Genomic DNA, 23,761 nt, shown 5'->3' on the forward strand with positions numbered 1-23,761 from the left:
TGGAAAATCAATAAACCATTTATCATCTTAAAATTTCACCTCAACAATTTAGGCATAAGAGAAATACAAAATAACCAATAGACAATTGATAGTGTTACATGCTATAAAAAGAACTTGAATCTCTATACAGAATTAAGTATGGAATACCAATTGATCACCATAGAAAAAGAAAAGAAGACATATACAAAAACCTTTATCTATAAAAATTACTTACGAAAACTTCAAGACCAACACTTTCTCCCAACCTCAGAAGCCCCTTTAGTTGATTAAGCTAAGATGATGCTAGTAAACACACTTGAGGACACAATAATCCGAGACAACGATCTTATGGTTCGATGCTCCATGAATGAAGTAGTGTAGCATCTTTGTTATGCTTTGGTTGGTGCACTAAGAGATCAATTGAGGTTAAGGAAAAATGCAAAAAAAGAAGCAATCCGAAAACCTTCTTGCTCATATATTACACTACAACAGCATGACCAGTCATTCCATCATGAAGTTGTAGTGAACCGTCTTTCATCAAGTTAAGACTCAAGCTCTTGAATCTTTCCCTTGAGTATTGCCTAGAAGCCTTCCTCCAATCTGTCCCGGTTTTCATCATTGCCACGAACTCTTCATAACTAATTCGACCATCCTAAGAAAAACATTGAATATGTCAGAAACTGATCTGATGGACTGATACTGTCTGATAGTTTAGACAGCATCATATGGAAAAAATATCAAGCAGAGAGGGGGGAGAGTAACCTTGTCAGTATCAACTTCGCGCATAATCTCAGTTAGAACATCTGCATCAGTTTCAGCTGATTCATCAGTCAATGCATCTCGAAGCTCATCCAGCTCAATGTAACCACTTCCATCTTTGTCAAAGTACATGAATGCTCGCTGGAAGTGTTCGTCGTTCTCCATTTTCTGTAAGTGGATAGTCACTGCCACAAACTCCCCGTAGTCCAAATAACCATTTCCATCAGCATCAGCCTGCATAGAAAATTTGTATCAGCAACACATCAGCAATCAATAAATGGGAGAAAGAAACTTCTTGCTTAAATCACTTGTGTACATATTTAAGCTCTCTTACACACTCTTCATTTATACAAGCTGAAATCTCAACACTCGAACATAGGTATAGACACTTGACACTTCATTATATACCAAAAACTTGAAACAAAAGGCGAGTTTAACAGAGTTTAAATGCTAATATCTTCAAGAACAGTAGATTTTTCTTTGTTTAATGCTCGTTTCTTCAAGAACAAACTAGCTTAGCACAATTTTTAATTTCCCCTCATTTGCACTTTTCATTTTGGGTTGGATGAATCATTACAATGTCCTTAAAAGAGCAAAAGCGAAATTTTATCTTAACAGAAGCAGAGTTCATGACACTAAAGAATTAGATTGTAAAGGCTAGAAAACACATGAAACCTTTCATTAAAATACAATTTCAAAAGGTACATAACATAAAGTAGATCCATAGCATATGTTCAAGAATTGGTAATGATGACAAGTTCAATTCATGAAAGCTTACCACTTCCATGAGAAGCTTTATCTCTGCCTCGCCAAGTTGAGACCCAACTTTTCGAAGGCCAGTCCTCAATTCTTCATATGTTACTTTTCCATCACGGTCAGTATCCATCAGCATGAACATATCTCTGATAATTTCCACTTCTTCAACTGTCAAATGTTCTGCTATGACCTATATATATAACATTCAATATTCCAAGTTTAGTACAAGTAACAAATTTCAGATGATATTAACAACCACTAATGCTTATAGATCGATATACATGTCTTACCCTTAGCGCCTTCTTCTTGAATCTATTCATCCCGGCAAACTGCTTGAGTCTTGTCCTAACAATATCTCCCAATGGCACATTTGAGGCTTTCTTTGCATTCTGTATCCAAGGGTGTTCTACATATAGATAAGATATGCACATACGTTTCGATCATTTCAGATGAAATGCACAAGAACACTTAGGAAAGCGAAGAAAGGGAGAAGCATTATCGTCTCCTTTGATGCATCAAAGTGTATCTTTTAACTAAGATGAGCAAAAATAAGGCTCACCTAGGACTTGTTGAGCAGTTAATCTCTTTTTAGGGTCTGGATCCAACATCTGTTTCACAAGACTCTTTGCACTTTCTGATATTTGAGGCCATGGTTCTCTCTTGAAATCGAGCACTCCTCGTAAGATAGCCAATGCAACACCTTGCTCGGTTTCTGCAATCCAGAACAAAACATGCTTAAAATCACACAATGTAACTTCTAATGTCGAAATAATTCACAATTTATACTAACATGTCTTTTGACTGTAAAAAATTAATAGTCACACATACTGTTTCAAAATATCTTTACTTTATTTAAGATTATGGATAGGAGATTACGTAACATTAAGGTTGGTTTTCTTAAGTCAAATTTTAATTTCAGAAGTTCAAGGCAATGTAACAACTAGTTTTGAACAAATTTAGTTGGTACTTGTCATCATTTGTCAAGTGACAATAGCACATCTTATGACCCATTAGTAATGTTATGTAACATGTCTATTATACACTTGAATAACCTAGCGCTCCTAAAATAAGTACACCTACACCGCTACAGTGCTACACGGCCAAACTCAAGTTTTATACGTCTCATAAGTAACCTTACATAACAGAAAACATTAAATTCTTTGAGTCTTGACTACTCCAAATTCTTTATTATAACTTATACAAGAAGTATAACACCTATTAAACCAAATTCTTAATTCTAAACCACAATTCTAAATATCCATTATATTTAATAAATTCCAGCTAAAAAGTAAGTAAATTGAAATAAACAGTAACATGATGAAATAGGTGGCAAGCAATAAAGTAAGTACCTGCCCAAAAAGGAGGAACACCGCAAAGAAGAATGTACAGAATAACTCCAGCACTCCACACATCCACCTCTGGCCCATAATTTCTCCTTAACACTTCTGGGGCCATATAATATGGGCTCCCCACTATTTCTGTAAACCTTTCTCCTGTTTAATATTATCACCCCAAATTAAAAAATTAATCAACATTATAGATCAAAATCAAAGTTTAATTTAATCCATATTCATTTGAACACTTCCACTATTCTAGTCAAAGAAATATATTCAAATTAGATAATGAAGTAAGATTTGAATAATTGGGTAAATTGATTTAGATATTTGTGATAGATATACCGTCGCATTCATATCATATTGTATTGTATTATATCGGGTTATATGGGGTGATTTATTTGACCTTAGTCCTTAACAAGATGTATTACCTCTAGTACACCCAGGTGTACAGATCAAGAATTAGTACAAGAATGCAAATTACGACTTCAATAAGTTAATATGGTTATCATGTAATTAATCTATGAAATTAAAACATTTAGATGATTCATCATTGACATTTTCCAAAATAATTTACTAATAATACTTTTAGGACTTCTCTAATTCATCTAATCACACCATTAACAAAAGATCTTATTGAAAGTTCATCACATGATTTACACTCTCCCTCAACTTCAACTTGTAACACTTATTGAAAATATTTACAAGTGCTATAATTTCACTATTTACTCCACTTATATTTAGTACGTACTTTAAATCGTATTCATTTCAAATCAAAATAAACACGTAAAATCAATCGATCATCTAACACTAAAAACACATTCACGCGCAAACAAGCGAGAAAACTCTATGTTAAAAATTCAAACACTAACATACATCAACCTTTCTCACTATGAATATACGCATTCATATTATATTCATGTATGTGAGACTGATCAATCTCGAATAATATCAACAAAAACAAATACTAACCAGGTCGGAAGAAAACGGAGAGGCCGAAATCGATAGCCTTAAGAGGAGAATTCTCCTTCTTATTAGCAAACAAGAAATTCTCCGGCTTCAAATCTCTATGCATAACACCATTATCATGACACATCTTAACAACCTCAGCAACCGTCTTCGCAACCGTAGCCGCGGCTCGTTCCGAGTAATGTCCACGTGCAACAATCCGATCAAACAACTCACCACCTTCACACAACTCCATCACCAAATGAACCGCCTCATTATCCTCATACACCGCCTTTAGTCTTACTATATTCGGGTGAACCGGAAGAGTAGACATGATCGCTACTTCCCTCCTTACATCTTCCACGTCAATCGCGGTCCTAAGTTTTCTTTTCGATATTGACTTGACCGCGAGCCGGTCTTTAGTCTCCCGGTCTGTACATAAGTAAGTAACTCCAAACTCGCCTCGGCCGAGCTCTCGGCCTATGACATATTTATCACTAATACGTGGTCCGACCGCGGGAATAATGTCTTTTAAAACTCGTACCGGGGCCGGTTGAGGTTGGTTTAAGGAGTAGGGATTGGGCCGGGTTTTTTTCTTCTTGGTTTGTGGGGTTTTTTTAGGGAGTTCTTCCGGTCTAATGCAAGCGTTACAATTTCCCATTAAATTTTGATTGATGATCACTTAGTTTTTTTTTTGGTGGAGAAAATTTGAGGTGAGAAGGGAGAAAATGTGAAGAGGTAGAGAAGGCGGGGTCAGTTGAGAAAAATGGTGTTATTCAAAAACCAACAAAAGTTGGTGAAATTTTATTTGGTTTTTTTGTTAAAATAATTGGAAGTTAGATTAGTAGGCGCTACTTATCTAAGGATGGTGATGGTTACTAATTTTTAATTAGTATTATACTTTTTCTTATTCAAAAAAAGTATATAGAGAGTAAGAAAGGGTGTACTAATATTGATCTAGATGGTAATAGTTGGCATGACAATGTTAAAGAGTGTATATAGAGCTGGGAAGAATCGGGTCGTGTAGGTTCACGTGTTGTGTTGAGTTTTAGTGGATATATTATACTACAAATTCTCCAGTAGTTTGGAAATAGAATGCACTTAGGAATTGTTGAGTAGTGTCGAGCAACTTGAGGTAATCTATTATAAAGGAATCTCATACAAAATCTCACATGATCAAATGGGAGTGTTAATTTGAATAGGGGTGGATTTACCTTGTACAAAGAGAAGACGACACTTGTACACCCTTCTCAAAGTTAAATAAGTAGTGTAATTATATGTTGGTTATGTTGTTATTATTAATTAATATCATTATATACATTAAAATATAGTTTGAATACAATTCATTGTTCTTGGAGAACAATTACACGAAGTATATCTAGGCTTTTAAAATGGGTTTCCAGATCGATAATCATATTTTAAAAAAGTCCAATGGTGATAAATAACTCCAAAAGAGAGGTGAAAAATCCAAGGCGCGCTATTTCTGAGAGATTGCTACCCTATTAAAAGTTCAGAGTAATGTATAATATTATTTTAATTTAATTAATTTCCTCAAAATCTACTAGTATAATTTTTTCAACAAATGAATGTGCCAAAGTAATAATTTTGAATACTAAGATCAAGCACATACAAATAAATTAAACAAAATTAAAAATTAAGGGCCTGTTCACTTTAGCTTAATTTCAGTTCAGTTCATTTTAGTTCAGCTCCAATCAGATCAGTTTAGCTTCTAATTTCCTTCTCTCATAAATATTCATTTCAGTTCAGTTCAGTTCATTTCAATAAATGTGAACAGACCCTTAGTTAATACCCTTAAAAACAAAATCATTGATAATTTTGTAGTTTACAAATCATTCACCAAAAATTTGACCTTTCTATTATATTTTCACCACTTGATCAATTTGACTAATACTAAACACATTGTTTGAACTAGTTTACAAGAATTGGCCTTTGTGTTATTTTGTAGTTTATTTAAATACCAAAGAGGATGACAAAAGAAAACAAAAAAATTGTGAAAAATATGATTAGATTCTAGCTTAGAAATGTTCATGTTATTTCCTATAGTTATGCATCATATAATTTGATTTATATTGACGTGAGTCAAAATTTATAAACTTCCATAACCTTTTCAAATGCGAGTGATACCAATTTTCATAATTAGGCGGGCGGAAGGAATATTAATTTGGTTGAAATTTTTGGTAATGGTGTTTATAGTATGGGTGGATTAGCTAGAATTGGTCAAAAAAGTGGGGCCCTTCTTAATTATCCCTAATATAGAATCAAAGTCATAAACTGATAAATAATTAGTAGTTTGGTTGCTTTTCTTTGTTGAATTGGTGGAATAATTTTTGATTTGGGCAGATGGATCACGCTATAATTAAGATATATTATAGCTACCAAACTTATAAAGCTATATATTCCAACTTGGAAAATATGTCACACTAACAAGGAAACTTTGTAAGTGATGAAAATTTAAGGAAAAACTACAATTTAAGCTAACTAGTATAGGTGTGAAATGTGATTTTGAGTTCACAATGTTAAACTTATAAGTTAGGTAGGTGCCATCAAGTTTTCAATCACATTTCATTCTATATACTAATCAATTCGTCATTTTATGAACGCGTTGTGCAACTGAATGTGTTACTATTCTAAAGTATCTAGATGATTTAGTTTTCTAAAAATAAATTTCTAGCTGTATCTTCAATTCAATTGTCATACAGGTATGACTTGTCCGTTCTCGAACTCCGAGCGCCTACGTAAATGTGTTCAGAACATAACTTTATCCATTAAAAAACGCGATAATTTGTTGACAAAGCGCGATTAACGGGATCAATTCAAGGGAGTATAATCTTATAATCTAATTTAATAATACTATTATACGTTACACGGCCAAATAAAAGAAGGTTCCGTAATCCGTAGGAGTCAAATTGTACTTGTGAAATGCTGAAATCCAACGGATTTATCAGCATAACTTGAAATTCTACATGGAAGCTTCGTGTTACCAAATGTCAAACATCTTCCAGAAACACCAAAGACTTAACTAAACCATTTTTTGTTGAAGTTGTTTACCAATAATGTATTACACCACAATTTGACCGTTGACCTAGACCATTTATTCATGTAATATTAAATATTTTTCACATTTAGAAAAATGTCACAGGATTTACTAATAATCTTTCAGATATTTCTACAAGCTTGACATATAATTTAGCAAATTAGCAGTTTATTTAAGGTTAGTACTCACTAAGATAGTGCCTTGTTTTAATTAATTAATTTAATTCTTTCTCACCAACTCACTATATATTGAGGGATAAGACCTAAATATTTATTTTTTGTGTCAATTATCAACAAATAATCTTTTAATGCAGTGGTTGGATTTTGGAGTTTGCGTTTTACTTCTAGTTCGCTAAGCTAGGAGAGTAGATTGGTTGTTTGTTTCACAAATATGTCAAATAGGACTATAGGATTGTATATATATGTAAGGCGCCCAAATAGAATTAAAATAGAATTGTTTATGAACGAAGTAATTCTTATGTCTTATATTTAAAGTATTAAGCTATAAAAGTGGGTGATCGACTTGTAAATAGCTAGTCTACTCGTTTTGTTCTAAAATAACTGTAACATTTTACTTTTAACAGCTTTCGAGGCATAATTTTAACAATATATACTTCATTACAATTTGGAATTGATGATGTTGAATTTTCTCTATATATAATTATATAATGTACTCCGTATTAGTTACGGAATATAAACGATCAAAGTACATAAGAAAGATAGAATTTTTTCACAATCAATTGTTCTTTAGATAGACAGATTTTGATTACTATGGTTTTACCAAAGCTTTTGTAAAAAGTAAAAGTGATTATTCTCTTAAAAAAAAACAAAAAGAAAAAAAAGTAGAAGTAATTATTTGGTACCTAGGGATAAGGTTTCACCTGGCCTAATTAATTAAAGTTGATTACATACATGGATGATCTGATTGGATTATCTTTCATTGTTAAATTGTTTTATGTGGCTTTGGACATCATCAACATGATAATGATATGCAAAACTCTTTGATTAACCAACTAACCCAATTTTCTTTGAATTTCAATTAGCTTAGAGATGAAAAGCAAGCAAATAAACAGATAAGACATCTTTTTATCATTTTCTACATAGGTAACTCTCTTCTTATTTTTTTTTTTGACATACATAGGTTACTTAATTACAAAGAAGACAAAACCTTCATGTTACAGGATAAGGTGTAACAATTCTATAATGAGAAATATCTAGATTTATTTTTTAGAAATTAAAGCTGTTTGTTACTTTGCATTGTGTGCATTTTTCTCATTTATTAGCTACTTGTACTACTTAAGAGACAGTTTTCTGTTTAGACTTACTTTTGCATAATTAAATTAGAGAAAAGAGATATCTAGGATGCATGATTACTATAACAAAGCAACTTGATTATTTAAAGTAATAGGTATATATATCAATATATGCATATGAGTTTTCAAAAAATATACTATATGCATATGATTTTACTACTTGTGTAATGGAGTGAGTATAAAGATTTTACAAAAATCTTCTACATACAAAAATATAGTTATACAAAGAAACAATAAAATGAGCTAATCATTCAATTCATATGATCATCCATCCAAACCAATCCAAATTCCTTAAACACGATTAAAAAAAAATTAAAAAATAAAAAAATAATAAAAAAAAAAGTCTTGTTCATCTCATTTAATTTGACTTAAACTTAAATATTTTTTTTAGAGGGAACTTGATTATGTGATTAAAGATAAAGAAACTTTTATCTGGTAGTGAAGGTATATATAATGGTAAAAAAAAAATTGAAGTATGTGTTACTTGGAACATGGTCTAAGTATAAAGTACAATTATTTTTCATATACATATATTAAGGTCATGTGTGATTACATATGCGTCTATATAAGAAAGAATGTGTCCGTTTACAAAATAAATTTATAAGCTTAGGAGTTTCCGCGCCACCACATTGACATTGAAAGAGGGAGATGAATTAGTAGCTAAATTTCAATGTAATTATATATCTTAATATATTCAATACATTAGTCAAATTTTATTGTCTAAATTTGACATTAATTTAACCACATGAAGTACCTAAGGATCATATCTAAGATTAGTCCCATTATTGACTAGACTTAAGAGTGTACCCATTTGAAAGAAATACGTAGTACTAATGTATAAACAAAGAATAATTTCAACCAATCATAATGCTATGAATTAAAAAAGGATAGTTTCAACCATGTTATGTAGCCACTAAAACAGAGCTTCTAATATTTGGAAAATCAAGTTTTCATATTTTAGTAAAATAATTCAATATGTACTCGTTTGAATCCTAAGTAATGAATATGAGGCATGCACAAGTTGTTGTCACATTTACATTATGCTAAGTCCAGCCAAAGTCGTGTTTTATTGTAGAAAGGTAGGTAAGATTATCTTTTATTTAGCTCAATACATACTGGATCTAGATATTGTATGGAATCTATCTTACTTCAAAACTTTATTAATTCCTTCATTTCCATATAAAACAGACTACATTTCTTTATTTGATTATTCCAAAATAAATAGTGAGTTAATTTGCTCCATAATACTTTTAAAAGACCTAATACCTTAAACTTTCTCATATACTATATTACCCATCAAATCAAATACATTCATAAATTAAGAATTTTCAATAAAGATTAGTTAGCGTATGACGAAAATATGGAACTTAAAACGGTGTCTAATACACTATTTCAAATCGTTACCAATATCATTGATTAACTACACACGCTACAGTCTTTAAAAAGTCCAGTACTAGAAGATTTTTTTATACGAAGAGGCCATAAAACCGGTTAAATTCTCGGAGATCCGTATACTCCGGAAAATGCTTGGCAAACGCGATATGTGAGTACTAGTACTCCGGCCAAAATATGCAAAAAGGAAGGAAAACAATGCATTGGCCCATGCAAGAAAAGGAGGGCAATGTAAGAGCAATGTGTAGGGCATTATTATACACAAATTTTTTGAACTTTATACCCTGGCAACGGAAGGCTGATTGCCAAAAACTCTAGGAGAAAGGCTTAATCATTTCATGCAAAAATTTAGGGGGAATTGAATCAACCAAAAAAGGTTGTAACAAACGTGAGTGCATAATTATGCTAGCTTGATCATCATAATTATGGGATTTATTTGCAACTATAAAGTTCCTGTTGCTTTCTTCTTACTTTACAGCCTATTCATTTTTTTTTCCTGTGATTTTTCTAATAAAAAAAGGTTTAATTGGCCCTACTTTGTTACAAAAATATCTTCTTTTACATCCATTTTTCTTTTTAAATGTTTATTAGGCCTTTTACTATTGTTTTTTTTTTTTTCAAAAAAAATTGAATACTTTTTGAATTTTATATACTATCCTCAATCCTCCCTATATCAGTATATTATAAACATGATGGAATTTATCTCAAGTTCCTTAATATTTCATCTATTAAAAATATATTTTCATACTCCATTTTTCTTAATTTCCGAAAAAATGAGGAACTAGCATTGTGTTATGGGACGGAAAGAGTATTTAATAACTTGACAAACTTGAGCGCCCAATATTTGAAAACCTCTATCGAAACAAGCTAGTCCTTCTAGCCTAGCCATATAAATAATGTTGCAATGTAAAGCAGTAAACTAGTAAAGATTTATTATTTTCAGTCACCTAAACATTATAGTTTCTTAACTACTTATATCTAAATCTAAAGTCTATTAGCAAGTAATTCTGTGTTATTGGATGTTTATATTGCATATTATAAACGAAAAAGGTTGATAAAGTAGCGAGTGGGAATAAATAGTCCACGCCTAATTCGATCAACATTTAGGTGTATAAATCATTGTCGTTTTCATAGATAGAATTATGAATTACAGCTCAAGTGTGAAGGCCGTTGATGGCCCTTGTTTTATAACTCTCTTTTACTGTTTTTGCATGTCTTAGGAAAAAAAAAAAAAAATGAGAATTTGATAAAACAAAAAAAATCCCTCAAAACATCATAATATAAACTTTGATCATACCAATGATATACTGCAAGTAATCCCAACATTATTGTATTCTAAACTAGTTCAAAACCCGTGCTATGCACGGTTTTACAATAATATTTTACTATTTGTTAATTAGAAACTATACCAAACGAATCATTAGAAATATAAAAAAATATATAAATAAAAAAGTACTAACTATTCATGTTATTTTGGTTGATAACCAAAATAAATAAATAAAACTTTTTGATGATATCCTAATAGTACTCGTATTATAACATTTCATTCAATACCACTATGATTTTTAATTTTATTTAAATTATTATTGTTGGATATCACTCCCTAAATATAAGGCAAAAATTCTCCTTTAGATAATAACAAACTTATATCAATAAAAAATAAAAAATAAAAAATAAAAAATAAAAAAGGTAACAAAATATTTTGGCGAGAAAATTTTTTATATGGTGATGACACGTGTACTTAGGGGATAACTACGGGGATTACTTTAGTATATAAGTATAGATTGAGTAAATGAGTATCAATACTGAAGTGAGGAATGACATTATGTTAAAACTTCAGCGCAGCAAGTATTACGTAGTTAAAGCAAATTGGCACCTTCATTCTTCACCTTCATCATTAGCTGAAAAACTTCTAGCAAAGTCGCAGCCATCAACTTTTAACTCATATATGTTTGCTATGATAGCAACAAGATCATGCAATCAAGCATCATTCATTCAGTTGGGTTCTGTTTAGTCGAAATGAACAGTCATTTTTGCAGGAATGCAAGTTTTCTTGTTTACCTCAGTTTGGTTTATAAAGGGGTGATAAAATTTTCTTGGGTAACAAATAGTTTGTCAAGGGTAGAAAACAGTCCGTATTTGAGAAAGGGATGTCACGTTTTCCTTCTCATCCCTTCCCCTCCTACTCAGCTCTTCCATCCCTCCCGTCCATCTTTGTTCTTCCTTTCATGTCTTTAATTTTCTAGCAAGAAACCAAACCAGAAAATGAAATTCGAGTTTGAAAAGATTTTTTTTTTCCCAAACCAAACATAACCTTGAATTTCAGTATATACTGCAAACCAGGAAGTCAAGAATCAATATTGCAGTCTCAAACGCTGACAATCATACGCAAATTCCATAAGTTCATAGCCCTTCACATGTGCCTTCCATAAAGAACAAGATATAATCTGGGTAAGAAAACCATAAGCTAGCTTCAGAAGCAAAATTTGCCTGTGTGAAGAAAAAGGTAAATTCTATAATAAGAAAACAAAACAACCATGAAGGAAAAAGACATGATTGCTCACCAAACCTTCACAAAGAACTGGTGATAAGTGATGAAATAATGTGACTAATCCTCTTTCCAGTTATGTCCACACCCCTCCGCCAAGCATTTGTAAAATATTGTCATGGGTTCATCAGCCGATCTGGTTTGAATCTGGTTAAATTCTGCTTTGCCATGACCACATTTTGGACAAGTGGCTGAAGATAAAAAATATTGTTAGTTCTGATTTAGCTAGTCAATTTAATATTTTGCATGCACGTTACATACTACTGCAAGAAACTAGGGCGAAGCAAGCATAAATGAACAACAGTGGAGCCAATCATTAGAAACAAGCATACTTCACAGTTTCATATTAACCCATTGCTCCTGCATAAATTCTCAACTCAAAATAGTTCACCAATCGTCTTTGTTACTATAAGTGTGGCCAAATGTACTCTAAAGCCAACTGAAGCAAACAAAATTTGACCAAACAAACCATCTTCATTTTAACAGGAGATATGGCCATATGAACCTATACAACTACATCAAACAAAATGTTGCTAAACCAAAGGACTGAAGAAACAAAAATAAATCATGGGTAGATTTCAACCTATCGATGCATTAATAAGCACATAGTAACATTATCATTTACCAGCAGAGTTATTGGGATACTATCAGCAGTATCATCAAATACATTCCAAAGTTCAAAATGGGTGAGGCAAGTTTTCTAAAGAGGGTTCAGTCCGATGTACTAGACTAATTCATTACCCATAATGAAGCAATATCCTAAATTTGAAAAACAAGTAGCATTGCTGCTTCACGTTTTATAACACCACCTCTCGTGTACAGGTTAGACATTACAAAGGTAAGACATTAAAAATCAAATTTCTTAACAACGAAATTCAAACACCATTACTGCTATTCAAGTTTTTTAACAGCTGGAAAGTAAAGTAACAAAAAATCACATGCCTAAAAATTCTACTAGAATCTATTCAAAAAGTTCTTGTTTATTAAAAACTTGTTAATTACCAGCATGCTATTAGAACAATAAGTTATTATGTGGAGGGAACACACAATATTGCCACTCATAAGAATTAAAAAGGATTCGCATACCATCAGTAGTAGCCCCGACAGGTTTTTTCCCCACAGCAATAGGTGTTGCCGCTTTATTGGTCAGTTGCACCCCTCTCTTAATTTTCACCTGAAACGAATAGGGAGTAATGTTCTAACTATTAACACACCATATTTACAGGAATAGCAAAGATCTATCAGAACAGCTGATACATAAATACATACCTTTCTCTCTATAGGAGAAATGTAACGGCAAGACCGACAAAAGAATCTAGCAGGATTTGTCATTTCATATTGCAGCAAATTCGCACAGGTGGGACAAAATTCCATTCTTGAAGAAGAATTTAGAAGGCAAGAATACAAGATGGACACCTGCAAAATCAAAAAAAAAAAGACATACACCGTAATTGTTCATTACTCCACCAAACACATAGCACAAGAAAATTGTGCAGTTTGATGACAGAAAAGTCACTCCTCAGTTAGAAATTCTCTTTCTGCTCATTTTCTCTTTTCATATCTTTCTGTTTCTGCATTGCCCCTCTATAGACTAAGGTATGGTCCAAAGTGCCAAAAAATCAATGAACGAGATTAAATTTGAAATAATATTTACTCTTTTGACCTTATCAATACTATTGTTCGAGCAAAACTAATGCAACCTAGTCTGATATTACAAAGGGTACAAAATTGAATCCAAGAATTTCTAAGTCAAATTGTGGGGCTCAAGGGCGAAGTCAAAGCTCTTTTCTGATGGGGCCTAATGTTATATGTTTTCAAGTTTCACTTATTTTTCTTTATTCTAGAAACAAATATGTGAATATAGTAGTAATCTATGAGAAAAAGCAGAAAACCGAAAATAATACTCCTTATTTAAGAAAAATGATATACTTGTAGCAGTTTTATTTGAAAAAAATATAGAAATAAAATCGATGCTCTTATAGATAAATACACATATTTCTTCCATGCACATCAAAACCAAGGGCAGCATTTTAGCGTGCTCTGCTACCACTCTAATAAACAATTTCATTATGATTGTTGTCAGATTGGTAAAATTTTAATACAATTTAAGAATGTTGACAGGGGCCTTGGCCTCCTTACTCCTTAGGCCTCGATGAAGCCCTGTCTCTTATACAACTCCAAAAAAGCTACACTATACATATTCTTGTTATACAAGCACATATGAAGCACAGAAAAATCAAAGATTTGATTTTCCATAGTAAACTTCCTAACCAATAAACCCCAACCAAAAGAGCAAGTCAAAACCCAATGTCAGATAGCTGAAATGAGAGAAGGGTTCATTACTTCATGCAACAAATAAATATCCCTGGTTAAAACCTCAAAGATCCTTAACAATGTGTTTAGATCACAATAATGGGAAAGAGGGTGAGCTAAAGACCTAAGTGGGTGAGGGAGAGCGAGACAGGGGAAGGAGGGGGAGATGAGGACATGCATTTTCCTTACAATGCTTTTGAGCATAGGAAATATTCAGTTTACATAACAAGCAAGGAAAATGGATCCTTCCCATTCCCTTTTCCTCTCCCCTTTTCACATCAAAACCGCTAAACACAATCAACTACTTACTCTCAAATGTATCCTCAAATTAAATAAAACGATAGAACACTATCAACCAAATCTCCATCTCATATTCTCATAGACGAAACACAATGATTAAAAAAATGTTAGACGATTTCAACTCTTCTTATCATCTGATTTCAGAACCACAATCTTCCGGGGAAAAACTAGAAAAAAGGGACTTCGTTTAAGTACGCATGAACTACGAACACACTCAAAAAACAAAAAATTGGAAGCTAACGAATATATAACACATTTTCCATCAAAAGATCAGATACTTAGTTCTTAATATTTCTGTTTTCAGCCATTCTAACAGAAAAATCTAGCACGCAGAAATCAGTACATTGCCTGCCAATTAACTAATTACCGAGTTCCAAAATCACAACAAGAATCAATAAAGTGATGCTATAAATAAACATATGTATGCATTATTAGATACTCTGTATTATGCAACGAAATTTCACTCTTCCCCTCTATTCTATTTCTGTCCAAATATTGTTTTCGACATTTGATCGTTTCGTCGATTTATTATTTGAGAATTCCTTTCAATTAATTAAATTGATTAAGACTAGCTCTAATCTTCATACTTTCATTCTAACATTGAAAGATAATAAACAAAATAGGCTCCAAAATTTACAGGAAATTCTTTTCGTTTGAGAACATGAACAAAATAATTCGACATAATCTTCATAAATTCAGATATACTAACCAATAGTTCAATAATCCACCTTAAAAAACCCTAAATTTCGAAAATTGAATCAACTGTAAACCCTGAATTAAAGAAGTTAAGCTAACAAAAAACCCTAAATTGTGAAATTGATACCCGATGATTTTTGGTAAAAGGAAAAAAAAAAAAAAGACTTACCTCAGAAGCTGCTTCAATGAAGGAGATGAAGCTCAAAATCTACTTAAAGCCTCAATAGAAGAAAAGCTACAAATAGTGAAAATCCATGAAATAACAAGTTATGGGCCTGCCTTGAAGCCCATTAATCTTTTTTTTTGGGTTAAAAAGCCCATTAATTTTATTTTATGGGTTAAAAGGCCCATTAAACGATAACGCGTAATTACGCAGCCACGGTCAGAGGTGTTTAAGTGGACAAGTGGTTAGTTGTTAAGTTGTACGGAGTATTATTATGTGAACAACAAGATTGTACACGTGATTTGTGACAATGCCCACAAAATTACAACAAAACTACACCAGAAATTTAATTAACCATTGCTAATTAGCCACATAAACAATCAGGGTGGTGGGCTCACTGCAATAAACTAGATAACTTATGCAATAGGAATTCTAATTAACGTCTAATTATAGGGTACTTTTTATTAGTATTTGGATAATTTTTAACCTGTATTCATGTATGTTTGAAAAAGTTAATTTTACGCGGTAAAATTCATCTATTACTAAGTATAAATTGGTGTAGTGGTCAAGTTTGCATCTCACAATCAAGAGGTTATGGGATCAAACCCCACTAGAGACACTTTGGGGTGAGAATTCCCAATTTACTTAAGCATCATAACTTTAAAACTAGTGTTTATGTTCAGTCCGGGTGATGCCCCGATTTAGATGAATTTTAGTATATAGTGCGGAATACCCCGTAATACTTAGCAAATAGCAATTGTAAAATTACAAATAAATACACTCTCATGGCCTACACTCTACAATCTCTACATTAAATAACATTAGATAAATAACATTATTAGATAAGAAGATAACAAAGATGGTATGACTTCTTATTTATTTTCCAATTGACCCAAGTTTAATTTTTATCATAAACATTTTTTTAATGAGGGTGACACATAACAATGTAAGTATGTAACATGTATAAAAAATACGGAAGGCGTAAATTTTTGCCAAACAAGGTAAAAAAATCCCCTTTTTTTTTTATTTCTATAAAATAAAAAAAAACAAAAAAGTAGGGCAAACAAAATCAATAAGAATCTGAAGCAAAATCAGGTCTTTGAGCACTTTACCTTAACAGCCTCCCCAGCTTGCTTGGAGAAAACTCTAAGAGTTGACTGCAAGCGGGCGAAGAAGAAGAGCCGCCTACATTATCACCCTTTCTTTCTCTCTCTTCTGGTGATTTTTTCATTACCCACATGCAAATTCTGGTAATTTTTCTTTTTAATTTTGCAACAACTTTCTAGACTTTTATGCTTCTGTTTTTTGTTTATTCTAATTTTGGCCTACATTTTATTTTAAAGCTTCAATCTTTTTGTTATAATCTATTAATTTGATGAAATGGGTGTTCTTGATTGTTGCATTTTGATTTCGTAATTGATAGATTTTCATATTTTTAATTGGGCGAATGTGAAAGATTTGATTGTGATTTTAATTATTGAATGATATGTGGGTTCTTGCGTGAATTGTTGTAAATTTGTTTGAAACACCCAAAATTGGAATCTTTTTGGTGTAAAATTGAGGTAAATTATGAAAGAAAGTCCAATTTTACTGATGATGCCCTGTGTTTTTGCAACTCAGGGTCCAATTTTATATATTATTTTTCTTGGGGTACAATTCATTTGGTGACAATGGAAGATGATCGTTGGTGGAAGTCGATTTTTGAGAGCTGCTATCAACATAGTGTTTGGGATCTCTTCCATTTTCTCCAATTTTCCCCCTTTATTTTTGTTCAAAATTTGGGTTGTTTATTTTTTTTGTGAAATTTTGAGACTGACTGACAATATATGGTTGTATGCTTGTATCTTAAAAGATGTAATTGGATTGGACCTCTTTCATGAGTGATATATACAAACTCAGATTTATTCACACTTTTCGGACACTCATATTCACACATAGACTTGATCTTCACCCTCAGATGGAGGAACACAGACACATATCATACCGTGGATAGGTCTGTGGATCGAACTTTTCCTCGGGATAGATGACTAAGGGTCTTCAATAATTAGGATCTTGTGACTGTTCTTTGAGCTAATTTCTTTAGTAAAAGTATGAATTTGGTCTTTTGTTGAGTTTGGGGTTTTGTCATTTTGTGTGTGAAAGTTCAAGCAGAGATGCGGTGATGTCTCTAAACGAGATGTTAGAGAAACTATAGAAGATTAAGCTATCACAGGTTTTATTGAAGCAAGTTCCACTGTTTGGAAAGTTTTCTGATAAGCATGATACATCTTCAATTCCACAAAATGTTTTTTTTCCCCCCCTTGTAGTCATTGCTTGGGGAAATTTAGCTGCAGCACAGACAATTACACTGGATGGATACTGTTATTTGAGCTTTTTATTGTTATATGGCTGTGCTTGTGAAGGAAGATAGTTGAGTCTGGACTCTGGATACATTAGCTTTATGCAGCCTGACTTGTAGAATATCTTCATTTGGTTCGTTACCTATATCTGCGATATTGCATGACTTCTGCCTCTGGCAATTGATTGCTATATAGCATGTCCTGCCTTTTGTGATTAATTCTTAATCCTTGAATTGCACATATATTGTTACTTCGACTTCTTATGAGATTATACTTCCATATAATGTGCTTTGACTAGTGAGTGATTAGCTTAAAACTCAAAGTGTTGTCCATTTAATATTACATATATTGCAATCAAATTGTCAATGTTTTTCAACAGCTTTGTGGATTAAGTTTTCTTGTGTTATGTATTGCACACAATGCTATTGAATATTTTCCATACATATTCAGCCTAGTCGGATCCACATTGTGATTATGTGATGTTATGGTATCTTGTCTCATTTGTTAAGTTATATTGGTTTTAGCCGTTGGACTTGTAGTTTATTATACTGTTTAGGAATTTATCGGGCTTAAGTTTAATTCATTTGCACTGTTGTTTAATTGTTGTTTGCTGGCCTTAACCCACGATGCCCTTCTTGCTTCAGGTTTGACTGCATTTTAATGCTATGCTTCGAGCCAAGCAGATCAGTAGCTTTTCCAATTGTGCTAGATCCTTATTATATAGCGGGTCACGATGTAGTACAGCTGATGGGAGCTCATGCTCATGCGCAGATGATGATAAATGTGCTTCAAGGAGACAGACTACATTGCTTCGGCCAAAACCATCGGCCGTAGTGCCTTTGCCTGCTGCAAGGGTAGATTCTGTAGTCTCAAAGGATGCAGGGAAAGCTTCTCAAAAACCAGAAGATGGCAACTGCTCTACTTCTCGTCCACAAGTTGTCTCTCTTTCAAGCGCTTTGGGGAAATCAGACTGTGTAAATTATTCCAACAGCATTAATTCTGAGCAAAATGATGTGTCACAGTCTTCAGCTCACTTAACAGACCAGTTGGTCAAGGTAGGTATTGCTGCTGTAGGTTTTATATCAGATGTTGTGAATTATAAGATTCCTCTGACAGATGGAAGTGAAACAGCTTCTTCTGCACAAACCTATATGGTTGGTCATAGTAGACCCCGATCAACTGTCAAACCTTCATCTGTATATTCTGTAAAGAAAGAAGATTTTTATGATGTACATGAGAAACCTTCATCGAGAAAGGAGACTGCTTCTAGTCCCTCAGTGAATTATCAGGGTCCTAAAGGTAAAACTGATCATCATGGGCCTGCAGAAGCTTTCAGCCACGAGACTAGAAAGGTGGGAGGTTCGGTAGGAACTCAGGCTGTAGCATCAGATAAGAAAAGCTACATAGGAACCCAGAGTGCAGCTTCTGATAAGAAATGCTATGTAGGAACTCAGGGTGTTTCATCGGAAAAGAAGAATTATAGTTCTCAGAAATCCAAAGCATATACTAATAGCCCTAATGTACAGGCCTCAAAAACAAAGTTCACTGGCAGAAATCCTCACTATATTAATAATTATGCTAGGGATTATAAATATCAGGCAGGAACTGCTCCATTTTCTAGGCAGTATGTGAGCACTGGACAAGTTAATAGTGTTCTAGATATATTGAAAAGGCTGAAATGGGGTCCTGCAGCAGAAGTTGCACTTGAGAATCTTAATTTCTCAATGGATGCTTATCAAGCAAATCAAGTTCTGAAGCAGATTCCAGACTACGTTGCTGCACTTGGCTTCTTCTACTGGTTGAAACGCCGAGTAGGTTTTAAACACGATGGGCATACTTATACAACTATGGTGGGCATCTTGGGCCGGGCTAAACAGTTTGATGCAATTAATGTCTTGCTTGAGCAGATGACCAGGGATGGATGTGAGCCTAATGTAGTGACCTACAACCGATTGATCCATAGCTATGGGCGTGCTAACTATCTCAATGATGCAGTAGGTGTTTTCCACCAAATGCAGGAAGCTGGTTGCGAACCTGACAGAGTCACCTATTGCACACTTATTGACATCCATGCAAAATCAGGTTATCTTGATGTTGCCTTGCACATGTATCAAAAGATGCAGGAAGCAGGCCTTTCTCCTGACACATTTACGTACAGTGTTATGATCAACTGCTTGGGAAAGGCTGGCCACTTGACTGCTGCTCACAAGCTGTTCTGTGAGATGGTTGATTCGGGCTGTATCCCAAATCTTGTTACATACAACATAATGATTGCCTTGCAAGCCAAGGCAAGAAACTACCCTGTTGCCCTGCAGATCTATCGTGACATGAAAAATGCAGGATACGAGCCTGACAAAGTCACATACAGTATAGTGATGGAAGTCCTCGGACATTGTGGATATCTTGAGGAGGCAGAAGCAATATTTTTTGAGATGAAAAATAAGAATTGGGTTCCTGATGAACCTGTTTATGGGCTTCTTGTGGACTTGTGGGGTAAAGCTGGGAATGCTGAAAAAGCTCTGCACTGGTATCAATCAATGCTGCAAGCAGGCTTGTATCCTAATGTGCCAACCTGTAATTCCTTGCTTAGTGCTTTTCTTCGAACTCATAGACTTTCAGATGCTTATAATGTGCTCCTAGGGATGGTTAATATGGGACTAAATCCTTCACTTCAAACTTATACTTTGCTCCTCAGTTGCTGTACTGAAGCTAAATCATCCTTCAATATGGGGTTTTGTGGGCAACTTATGGCCATAACGGGCCACCCAGCACATGTTTTTCTGCTGAACATGCCAGCATCAGGGCCTGATGGACAGAATGTTCGGGATCACATGGGAAGGTTCCTGGACGTGATGCACAGTGAAGACAGAGAAAGTAAACGAGGACTCATTGATGCTGTGGTAGATTTTCTTCACAAATCAGGCTTGAAGGAGGAGGCTGGTTCTGTGTGGGAGGTTGCAGCCATGAAGAATGTGTATCCTGATGCTGTGAGGGAAAAAAGCTCTTGCTATTGGCTAATTAACTTGCACGTCATGTCTGATGGAACTGCAGTGACTGCCCTTTCTCGGACACTAGCCTGGTTCCGCCGCCAGCTGCTGATGTCAGGGGTGGGTCCCACCAGGATCGACATTGTGACTGGTTGGGGTCGGCGTAGTAGGGTGACAGGAGCGTCATTGGTGAGGCAGGCTGTTCAAGAGTTGCTCGATATGTTTAGCTTTCCATTCTTCACTGAAAATGGAAATTCTGGGTGCTTTGTGGGGTGTGGGGAGCCCCTGAACAAATGGTTGCAGCAGTCATGTGTTGAGCGGATGCATTTGCTCTAGCAACAAGTCTGCATGGTATGTTAGTTGCATTTTTGTGGTGGATGCCGGATAAAGCAACTAGCAGTCTAGCACTAATTTCGAGTATAATAAATTGGTGTATTTAGCTATGGCATGTATGTAGTTGATTAGCATTGCCATTAGGTGCCTAGTTTATTATTATTATATATCTTAGCTGCAAAATTTAGCTAGGCATTTTTGAAGTGTTTGTTTTATCAGTTACTCGCGGGTATTAGAAGCTTGTTATGGCTGAGATGCAGGTTTGCAGGATGCATTTAATTTAGTTTTTGTAAAGCTATTCATATTTTTATATGTACTGGAATATTTCAAGGAAGAAATCTGTTGTTTTAGCGAAAAGTCTGAGTACTATTCTCTTCCGGAGTCTGGATATCTGTCTATTGGAGCCAACTATAGTGATAGTCACCATATTTTTTTTTTTTTTTTTTTTTTTTTTTTTTTTTGCCAAACTACAGGTTTCTAACAAGTCTCAGATGGTCTTCATTGAGTTAGTAAAAGGTGACAAACGAGTTGAATGCCTAACGATTGAAGGCATAAAGCTGATATAGATTATTGTACGAGAGCACAAGCATTTTTTGATCAATCTGATTATTGTACCAAACAGAAGAGATTTGCCTGAACTTTGAACATATTGGCTCATGATTTGTTCACGACTAATGATCGTTTTCACTCATTGACATCTCTTTTTACCTCAAGGATGGCTAAATCATGTCATAAAAGTATAAGGCCCTAGAATATGAGTATTGTCGATAAGTTTTTCACAAAGATTCGTAGTTTGATAAGTTACTCATCTAGAGAAAGAAATACAATGAGAAGGCCTTGTTACAATAAGAAATGAATATGAAAGCGTGAAAGCCACATACATTACCACTCTAATCAAGTCACTTCTCAAGCATTAATTTTGAATCCAATATGTCATGTAAATTGAAATCAAAAGAAAAAACCAAAAATGTACAAAGGATTACATTTAGAAGGTACAAACCACAAACCAAAACTCAGTGTATAAGACAATCGTATTACCACTTGGAATAGGCCACAGATCACATCATTATTCTCTAATGCAATCATACCACACGCAAATGGGGAAAAAAAAATTACACATATGATTATGGTGAAAGAGGATTTTTTATTTATTTATTTTTTTTAACTAAGTGTTACAGTTTGACTTTTTCCATTAATCACATAATGGTTTTGACTTGATTAATTCACTAATATATAAAAACAAATGATATTGTATAATACATTGTTGGATTTGTTATAAGGTATACTTTTCAAAATATGAATTTTAGATAAATTAATGGTCAAAGTCATGTCTCGGCATGCGTGTTTAGTCAACCTGTAACACTTGTTAAAATACGGAGTGAGTATGTGTTATAACTCAAACCAATTCACTTTTGAAATCATTGATCTTTGATGCAATTATGCCAAGTTTAAAGGAAAAAAAACACATAAAAACAGGATTATGACCAATCGAGCACAAGGTTCGTACCGAAAACTAAAGCGACAATGTAAAAGATACATATTGTACCACTCAAACCAAGCCACTTATCAAATCATTAATATTTAATTCAATTATCCCACATGTAAATTAAAATCGACCAGAAGTTTAAGCAAACACACTAAAATTAAGGGTCTGTTCTGATTGACTGAACTGTTATTGGAGCTGAACTGAACTAAAGTGAACTGAATATTTTATGAGAGAAGGAAATTAAGAACAGAACTGAAATGAACTGATATGAACTTATTGGAGCTGAACTGAACTGAAAATAAGCTGAAGAGAACAGGATTAAGAGTGTGAAAGACATATGCATGTGCTACCACTTATGTAATACGAGTATATATTTTCAATAAAAAGTTTATTTTCACGGAAAACATAATTTCAAGTAAAAGCAAAATTGCAAATTAGTTTTCTTTTACTGTGATTTTCCACCATTGAGAAAATTATTTTCCAAGGAAAATGGAAAAAAAAAGGGAAAATCATTTTCCATGAAAAGCATTTTACAACAAACCAAACGGGACCTTAAACTAAATTACTTTTCAAATTATTGATCATCAATTAATACAATTATACCATTTTTCAAATTATTAATCATCAATTAATACAATTATACCACTTTCCAAATCGATTACACACGTCACCACTCAAAAATAATTAAAAATCATTAATCTTTAATGCAATTATACCTCATTCAATTCAAAAGGCACACACAAAAAATATGCCAATAATTTGCAAAATATCCTCCCTTTAGTCCTTGACCACAACCAACAACAACAAGACCACTCACTCATTCCCTCACTTCAAAATTTGTTTGGTAGGTGAGATTGTGTATTTGGTAGTACAACAAATAATAAAAAAAAAATAACACAACATTAAAAAAAAAAAAAAAAAAAAAATTATTACATATAAAAACCCTTCAACATCCACCTTTTTGGCCCTTCATTTTCATTTCTTGTTCTCTGCTATTACATCTTACCACCGAAATCTCTGCTACTTTTTTTTTTTTTTTTTTTTTTCTTTTTAAATATTTT

At 33.4% G+C, this 23,761-nt stretch overlaps 2 protein-coding genes and 1 pseudogene across 7 annotated transcripts; 1 reads left to right on the forward strand and 2 right to left on the reverse strand.

Moving 5' to 3' along the window:
* Positions 1-4,578, reverse strand: LOC145596497 (calcium-dependent protein kinase 10-like). Its single transcript, XM_081652672.1, has 7 exons — positions 3,801-4,578; positions 2,844-2,987; positions 2,054-2,206; positions 1,785-1,900; positions 1,517-1,684; positions 742-972; positions 1-631 (listed from the first exon to the last, which is right to left on the reverse strand). Exons 1-7 carry the CDS (start codon positions 4,435-4,437, stop codon positions 458-460), a joined length of 1,623 nt encoding a protein of 540 aa, XP_081508798.1. The 5' UTR covers positions 4,438-4,578; the 3' UTR covers positions 1-457.
* Positions 4,579-11,139: 6,561 nt separating this feature from the next.
* Positions 11,140-15,610, reverse strand: LOC145598216 (uncharacterized). Of its 4 annotated transcripts, none has more exons than XM_081654539.1 (5): positions 15,562-15,610; positions 13,353-13,499; positions 13,170-13,257; positions 12,105-12,274; positions 11,140-11,982 (listed from the first exon to the last, which is right to left on the reverse strand). In XM_081654539.1, exons 2-4 carry the CDS (start codon positions 13,455-13,457, stop codon positions 12,144-12,146), a joined length of 324 nt encoding a protein of 107 aa, XP_081510665.1. In that variant the 5' UTR covers positions 13,458-13,499; positions 15,562-15,610; the 3' UTR covers positions 11,140-11,982; positions 12,105-12,143. The 4 variants fall into 4 exon arrangements, with proteins under 4 accessions (XP_081510665.1, XP_081510667.1, XP_081510664.1 ...); XM_081654541.1 differs by having other exon boundaries at positions 11,140-11,958; positions 12,100-12,274; XM_081654538.1 differs by having other exon boundaries at positions 12,100-12,274.
* A 999-nt stretch (positions 15,611-16,609) lies between these two features.
* LOC145598990 (pentatricopeptide repeat-containing protein At1g18900 pseudogene) lies at positions 16,610-21,673 on the forward strand (annotated as a pseudogene). Of its 2 annotated transcripts, none has more exons than XR_014103677.1 (2): positions 16,610-16,805; positions 18,539-21,673. The product of XR_014103677.1 is annotated as a pentatricopeptide repeat-containing protein At1g18900 pseudogene, transcript variant X1 (transcript). The 2 variants fall into 2 exon arrangements; XR_014103678.1 differs by lacking the exon at positions 16,610-16,805 and having other exon boundaries at positions 18,821-18,949; positions 19,026-21,671.
* The last annotated feature ends 2,088 nt before the right edge of the window (positions 21,674-23,761 follow it).

The sequence above is a fragment of the Chenopodium album genome, chromosome 20 (assembly GCF_948465745.1).
Source record: "Chenopodium album chromosome 20, dcCheAlbu1.1, whole genome shotgun sequence".
Lineage (NCBI taxonomy): Eukaryota > Viridiplantae > Streptophyta > Magnoliopsida > Caryophyllales > Amaranthaceae > Chenopodium > Chenopodium album.

What these genes read in the sequence shown, in the direction of transcription:
- LOC145596497 (XM_081652672.1), bottom strand. Translation starts at nt 4,437, where the DNA reads ATGGGAAATTGTAACGCTTGCATTAGACCGGAAGAACTCCCTAAAAAA. An exon ending in CTCCGTTTTCTTCCGACCTG is followed by an intron (nt 2,988 to 3,800) that starts GTTAGTATTTGT and finishes AATATTAAACAG; the next exon opens with GAGAAAGGTTTACAGAAATA. An exon ending in GCGAAGTTGATACTGACAAG is followed by an intron (nt 632 to 741) that starts GTTACTCTCCCC and finishes TGTTTTTCTTAG; the next exon opens with GATGGTCGAATTAGTTATGA.
- LOC145598216 (XM_081654539.1), bottom strand. Translation starts at nt 13,457, where the DNA reads ATGGAATTTTGTCCCACCTGTGCGAATTTGCTGCAATATGAAATGACA. An exon ending in TTTCTCCTATAGAGAGAAAG is followed by an intron (nt 13,258 to 13,352) that starts GTATGTATTTAT and finishes TATTCGTTTCAG; the next exon opens with GTGAAAATTAAGAGAGGGGT. An exon ending in TGTCGGGGCTACTACTGATG is followed by an intron (nt 12,275 to 13,169) that starts GTATGCGAATCC and finishes TTTTATCTTCAG; the next exon opens with CCACTTGTCCAAAATGTGGT.